At 53.9% G+C, this 7347-nt stretch overlaps 1 protein-coding gene across 1 annotated transcript in view; it reads left to right on the top strand.

Moving 5' to 3' along the window:
- C1QL1 (complement C1q like 1) overlaps positions 1–5117 on the top strand; it is a 7512-nt gene extending 2395 nt beyond the window's left edge. Inside the window, exon 2 of the mRNA XM_004707234.4 lies at positions 4473–5117. Within this exon, the coding sequence (XP_004707291.1) occupies positions 4473–4652 (180 nt within the window). The 3' untranslated portion in view covers positions 4653–5117. The remainder of the gene's footprint in view (positions 1–4472) is intronic.
- The last annotated feature ends 2230 nt before the right edge of the window (positions 5118–7347 follow it).

The following is a 7347-nucleotide window of genomic DNA, read 5'->3' as shown; positions in this document are numbered from 1 at the left end:
GCTTTGGCCAAGGCTGCTCATTGAAAATGGGGCCACAGGTCAAGAGAAAAACAAAAGGAGGTGATTTTAACCAGGGGTTCCAAAGACTCAGTGTTTTAATACAACTCTCAGGTCTTTCACTACCACCCCACAAAAAATGCAAACTGAAGAGAAGCCAGTCCACACCCATCCATTATGACTTCTTCCAGATTGCCTGAGAGACTCAGTCCCACTAGTCGTTCTGCACATTTGGTTTGAACTCCTCCTGGGAGCCAGGTCTGAGGTGGGGTATCGGTCAGTCGACTGGCTTCCCAGAACTCCCGACCTGTGCAGGGGAACAGTGGTAATCAGACAATAACACCCTCTAATGCAGTAATGCTGCGACCCTTTCATACAGTTCCTCATGTTGTGGTGACCCCCCCCCCAACCGTAAAATTATTTTCGTTGCTACTTCATCACTGTCATTTTGCTACTGTTATGAATCGGGCGACCCCTGTGAAAGGGTTGTTTGACTCCCAAAGGGGTCACGACCCACAGGTTGAGAACCGTTGATCTAATAAGTGCCACATAAAAGGTGGCCTCAGGGCCAACAGCAACTCCTGCCCACAGATGTCTTGACTGGAGGGCAGCGGTTCAGTGAGGCTGAACCCTATACCTAAGGATGGGGGTGGACCCAGGATGCTGAGCCTGGATCCCACGGGTAGGGTGGAAAGGCAGGCTCAGGTGGAAGAGGACATTCGTTCCAGTGAGCGGAGGAGGCCAGGCTGAGTGACGGGAATGGAGCAGAGGGGCAGGGGGGAGTGGGGGGGAGACCCTGCGCGCTGCATTCCCTCCCTGCTTTCTGCCTACAGTGAGGCTTCTAGTGCTTCTGCAGGAAGACACAACCCCATCTGGCCCGGGCTCTTCCCTGAGCAAGATCGCTGTCTGGTGCTGTGCCCCCCTTCTCTCCTTGTCTGAAGCCTGCCCTCCTTGTCCACTTTCTCCCTGGGGGTAGCTTTGAGTCACCACCCCCAAGTCTGTTGGCCTTAGCCCTGGTCATGAGGTCTTGGGGAACAAGGGGAGGGGGGTGTCTGAGGAAGGGGTGCTTGGTTGGAACAGTGCCCTGGGCCAAGTGAGCTGCGTGCAGTTGAGATGGGTGAGGGAGGGCTCGGACTGATAAAGTGGGCCGGAGGGCAGAGTGGAGATAGGCCAGGATCTAGCGTCCTCTTTGGGCAGGGAAAGGGGCCGGTTCAGGAAGGGGAGTGTTAAAAATGGCAAGGGGTGAAGCCCCTCCAGAATACCTCTTTCAAGCAAACAATAGACAGACCTATAAAATGTACCGTAAACCCCAGAAGGAGCATGCTCCTCAGAGCAATCCACCAGAGGAGACCAAAGGGGCAGCATTTATCCAAACACAGGGTTCAAAAGGCAGACAGGATGGACAGATGGGGACGGGCCCTGGGGCGGGGGTGCAGGGGAGTGGGAAACATGTTACTACACTAAGGCGATGAAACCACATGCATGTAAGCCATTGAAGGGGAAACTAAGTCCCCCTGTACACTTTCACCCAAACCACAACACCGCCCCGACAAAACCTGGCCAGAGGTCAGACAGCAGAGGCAGTAAGAGGAGGGGTGTCTAGACTGAGTGCTATAAAGACCTAACTGGAGGTCAGTTTCTCACCTGAGATGGGAGAACGAACTAACTGATATTGGGTTGATTTCAACTTATAGCAACACTATATAGGGCAGCAGTTCTCAAACTGTGAGTAGCAATCCCTTTGGGGGTCGAACGGCCCTTTCACAGGGGTCGCCTGATTCATAACAGTAGCAAAATGACAGTGGTGAAGTAGCAATGAAAATAATTTTATGGTTTGGGGGTCATCCCCACATGAGGAACTGTATGAAAGGGTCGAGGCGTGAGGAAGGTTGAGAACCACTGATAGAGGGTTTCTGAGACTGTAAATCCCTGCAAGAGCAGACAGCCTCATCTTTCTCCCGATGGGAGAGGGCTCCCCAAAGATCCTTCTGACCCCTCATGCTGTGGACAGTACCTGGACTAGGAGGCAAACCAATTGTTGATTGGACTCATGGTGAACCCGTGGGTGTTAGCATACGTTAGCAGTCGAGCCCCAGCCAGGGACTCCAGCTGACATGGTGGTAGCCCAGTAAGTGTGTGGAAGCTTCAGCATCCTCGTGGGCCAGGCTGGCTGCCCTTGGGACCATGCTTGTACACCCAACACCCAGCACTGAGCTGCAGGCTCTGTCAGGCGCCCCCGTGTTTGTCCCATTCTGGGCTCTGGACCGGGCTATGGCCTCAGTTTCCCCTGGCAACCCTTCAGGACGCGACTCTAGGGTGCCCCCTCATGACAAATCCCAGACTTGCTTTCTTGCTTCCATAGCAACCTCAGTTCCCCAAACATCCCCTTGGCCCCCACCAAGAGCCCAAGGTGCCTCCATTACTTCCAGTTTTGAGCAGAGAATCAGGACCCCTGGGTTTCCTTCCGGAATCCCCCACTGCGTAAGAACGGGAGGGCATACATTCTCCCCGCTTCTGTAGATAATGAGGATAATTACAGCAACAATCATGGTGATGAATAAATAATAAACAGAAGCATAACAGCTCTGATGCCTGTCACATCACTGGGAAATTCCTGATGACAAATGACTGTATTCTAATGGAGTTGGCTATTAGAGAGCACACTGTTTTAATGAGTTAAGGCTAAATTAATCTGGGTAATAAAAATAATTGCTATTAGTAGTAATTTATTAGCAGAGATAATGAAATGCATGTGTACTAATAAATACTACCATGATTAGGGCCCAGGGAACAATACCAAAATGGGCTGCTTGCTTGAAGCTCATTCCTAGCAACTCCAAGCTCCAGCAAGTTTTTATTTTGTTTTTCCTTCATCATCAAAGGCTTTCACAAAAGTGGTGGTGCTGAGGTAGGGTGTCCTCTTCCATTTGCCAGCTAGAGAAACTGAGCTCATTAATACATAGTCTTTTCCTCTCACATTACACACCCCACCCTTGCTTAGCTGGACCAGCATTTTCCCAGCTCACTGACCAAACAGATCCTTCCCAGCCTGGGGAAGAAGAGGTTGAAGGAAGAGTCAGGGACCAGACAGGTTTGGCCTTTAAATGACAAGCTGCATGCAAATATGTTGGGGTTTCTTCCCAGTAGCTTGGCTGCTGAGTTGGCAGGGAGGCTGGGCCCCTCCTTTCATCTGGCCTGGTATAGCCCTGGGGGGAGCTGTCCTCAGGAAAGGGGCCTTTGAGGCAAGCGCAAAAAGGATCCAGTTCAATGCTTGCTTTCTCCACAAGAAACCCATCGATGGCACCTCCCTTCCACTCTCCACTCAGGATCTCCTAGGGCAGTCCCAGATCCTAAGACTCAGGCCTTGAGTGGGTGGGTCAGCTGTGAGAGAGGACTGCTGGGAAGGAATTCACCCCTCAACAACGCACATCCTGACTCCGTATCTTAGATTAGAGTCGGGACTCCCAAATGCTAGTGCTCACAGCCTCATTGTCTGTCCCCACACACCCCACCTCACCCCACCCCTCCAGGACCAGGACCAGCAAGAGTATCACATGAGCTCACAGAGGGCTTTCCTGCATTCCCTTCCGCTCACCCACTTCCTTGCCCCACCTCGGGTGAGACAGGAGGAGCTGGGAATGCACTGCGGATGAGCATGAGATAATAGTCCAGGGTGGAGCCCCGGAAGTACTGGGATTAAGCCCGTGGCTGCTCATTGAAAGGTTAATGCTTCGAACCCACCAGCCGCTGCTCCGTGGGAGAAAGCTGCCCCAGTCTGCTTTCATAGAAAGCCTCCGCTGGACTCTGCCCTGCAGGCTGACTGTGAGGCCGAAGCTACCCGACGAGACGGCGGGAGCGTGTGTCCTATTGTGGGGGGTCTGTGCTTTGGCTCCTGGGAGGCCCACCTGCAGGCCTCATCTGAACCTGGGGAGGGGAAAGAGGAATGATGGGACCCTCGCTCACTGCCCTGGGGGGCTGGGAGGGACTCTGCAAAGGTGGTTGCTCACAGTGTGGCATTGCCTCCCCCTTGCCACTCCCCCTCAAAGGGGACCCTTAGTCCTTGTGTCCATCCATTGGCAGAGAGGGGGCCAGTGGGGAACAGAGAGGAAAGACTGCTGACGGAGGGCCTGGTTGCCCATTCCCTGAGGGGGTCCTAAGAATCCCTCTCTGCCAGGAGGGTAGGTCCCGCTGGTTAGGAGCTCCTAGAGGTCAGAGGGCAAGGCTTCGAGGACTTGAGGAAGATTCCAGGTGGACTCCAAATCCAGGGCCTCCCCTTTGACCCCTCCCCAATCCCCATCGTGATGATTGGCAACGATTGAGGGATGGGTGGAGGAAGAACAACGGGGTGACTGGATCTTAGGGCCTCTGATCCATTTTCTGGTCACCTCACCTCTGACAGCCCCCTCCCCTACCTGGCTTTCTTCCCCTCCTCCCACACCTCACTCCTGCCCCCGCCCCCTCTCTCCCACCCACAGGTACGGGCCAGCGCCATCGCCCAGGATGCGGACCAGAATTACGACTATGCCAGCAACAGCGTGATACTGCACCTGGACGCGGGCGACGAGGTCTTCATCAAGCTGGACGGGGGCAAGGCACACGGCGGCAACAGCAACAAATACAGCACGTTCTCCGGCTTCATCATCTACTCCGACTGAGCTCCCCACGGCCCCGCCGGAGCTGCGTGCCAGCTGGGGGCCAGAGGATGACCCCTTCCTCCCCCACTCTCGCTGCCTGGCCTCTCCGCTGCGGGCTGTCCCTGGCGCTACCACCCTGGCCCATGTCACCACCAACATCCTTGAAGCAGAGTCTGGCCTGGCGCACCCCACCTGGTCCCCGGGGTGGTGTTGACGCCCCCCTCCTGCCTGTGCTGTATATTTGTACAATAGGACTATTCACTGGCCATCTCTGCCCCACCCACCTGCCCTCATTGGGGGGCGAAGTCATGGCAGCAGGTTGCTTCCCACGCTCAGATGTGCTGACCTCCTAGCTCAGGGGTAGCGTCACCTGGGGAGAGGTGGTTTGGGGGCTGGAGAGCTTGCCAGCACCCCCTAAAGCCCCTTCCCAGCTCCGTTGTGCCCCTTCTGACCAAAGCTATAATAAAAACATTTCCACCCTGTTGAGTCTGTGCCCTGGGAGGGTTATCCGAGGCAGGGGCAGGCTGTGGAGCCCACCCTTGTCGTGGGGAAAGGGTGGCTTTGCAAGCAAGGGCAGAAAGGAGAACAGAGAAGCAGGCCTCTGCTTGGGCCTAAGGTAGGACCACCCTGGGGTGGGCTTGGTAATCAAAACAGACCAGGAACAAGACCTGAGGCTAGTGGATCCTCTTGTCCTGTTCTGCTGGCCCCTGACCCTCTCCATTCCTAGCGGGCCCCACATCACCCCTCCCACCCTACTCCACAACCTTCTGAACCAAGTTTGTGATGCATTCGCTCAGAACCCAAGAGACTGGAAGCTGGTAGGAATGCCCAGATCACTAAAGCCCCCACCAGGTGAGACCCAGACAGACCGTGGATATCGCCCCAAGGGCCCCTCTGACACCATTTCCAGGCTTGGCTGACTCCCGGCTCACCTGCTCCACACACGTTACCGGGACTAGAAGGAAGGTGGGACTAGAAGGAAGGTGGTCTATTGGCCTCCGCAGTCCGCTCCAGACCTCCATGGCTGCGGGTGCAACAGTGCCCACCAAAAGGCCAGGTCTGGACTGGAAAAGGGGAGCAGAGTCCAGAGAAAGGAGGCGGTGTCTAGAGGAGTTGAGGAACAGGACAGGGAACTGGGCTGCCCCGGAGCCCAGTTCTCTCCAGGATGCACATTTGTCCCTGGAAGAAAAGCCATCCTCCATTCAGAAGGCAGTAGGAGAGCGCAGGGTAGCAAAAGGAGCCGAAAGGTGGAGATGACTTACCTGAGGTGGGGTACCCAGACTAGGGGTGGGGGTGATCATCAAAAAGCCCAGCTAAGCCCCAGATGTCGAAGGATGTCTGTTGCTTTTGAAAGGGATCAATAATAGTTGGCTCTAAATTCCCTTCCATATTCAGTTTGTTCAGAGGAACGTTAAAGTGCATTTGCAATCCCTGAACTCTCTGACAGCAAGAGGTTACACCTTCAGATAGAAGAATTTGCCCAGCAGTGGGGGGGGGGGGCGCGCGATAATTCACTGGCTGTGTCTGAAATGGAGGAGGAAGCGTGGCATTCAGAAGCTGGCTGAGACCCATTCTTTGAAACCCTGACTGTCCCCCTCGCCCCCATGGACCTTGGTGCTCCGGTGCTCTAGCTGCTCCATTGCTCAGATGGAGAACTGAGGCCCGCAGTGGAGCTGTGATTTGCCCAAGGTCTCATAGCATGCCTCCTCCCTCCTGAGCTGAGGTCTAATTCAGCGGTTCTCAACCTGTGGGTCGAGACCCCTTGGGGGTCAAATGACCTTTTCACAGGGGCTGCCCGATTCATAACAGTACCAAACGACAGTGATGAAGTAGCAAGGAAAGTAGTTTTATGGTTGGGGGTCCCCACCACACGAGGGACTGTATGAAAGGGTCGCCGCATGAGGAAGGTTGAGAACCACTGGGTTAATGGAAGCTTTCAAGGATCTGGGGGAAGCCAGGGGCCGGAGAGAGAGCTGCTTCAGGAGGATGTGGGTCAAGGGGCCTGCGTTTCCTTTCCAGACAAATCGCCCCAGTCTAAAAGTCAGACCCAAACTCCTCGCCATGGAGACCAGGCGGCTCAGAGCAGCCCTTGGGGCAGGGTAGAACTGCCCTGGGAGTCGTTTCCCCAGCAGTTTTTTGGGCATCGAATTCACAAAATCATACCCCTCCATAGCTCGGTCACATCAAGAATTGTGCAATCATCGCCACAATCAGCTTTAGAACATTCTCTTCATTCTCATACTCCTGGTTAATAGTTCTCCATTTCCCCTCAACCTCCCCGACCACCCCCCCACGCCCCCAGGAACCATGAATCCAGTTACTGACTCTATAGGTTTATTCTATCCTGGATTGCATGCACTGAAAAATAAATATGTTTTAAAACACCAGCTAACAATATAACGCAGTAAAACAGATAAAAAAAAACGCCATAGAAAAGAAAGCAGAAAATATTTAAAACAAGAACAAATTTAAATGGATCATAAAGGAGATCACATGATGGGGCGCTAAATTTTAACCTGACTGCATCTGCAACAATCCACTTTGCAGTGTGTTCTGTGGGCTGCCAAGGCTCTTCACGTGCCTGGTTAATTGCACAGGGGCTTCACCAGGGGCTTAAGCTACATGTAGTTCCCTTTCCTCTTCTTTTTTTTACTGAAACAGCTGTAAAATGGGTCAAGAGGGATATCAAATGACTGACTATGTTAGGTCAAGTCGA

This window comes from Echinops telfairi, unplaced genomic scaffold (assembly GCF_000313985.2).
Source record: "Echinops telfairi isolate 266 unplaced genomic scaffold, ASM31398v2 ScPeMD7_7458;HRSCAF=8496, whole genome shotgun sequence".
NCBI classification, from domain to species: domain Eukaryota; kingdom Metazoa; phylum Chordata; class Mammalia; order Afrosoricida; family Tenrecidae; genus Echinops; species Echinops telfairi.
This window is presented reverse-complemented; position numbering and strand designations above follow the sequence as displayed.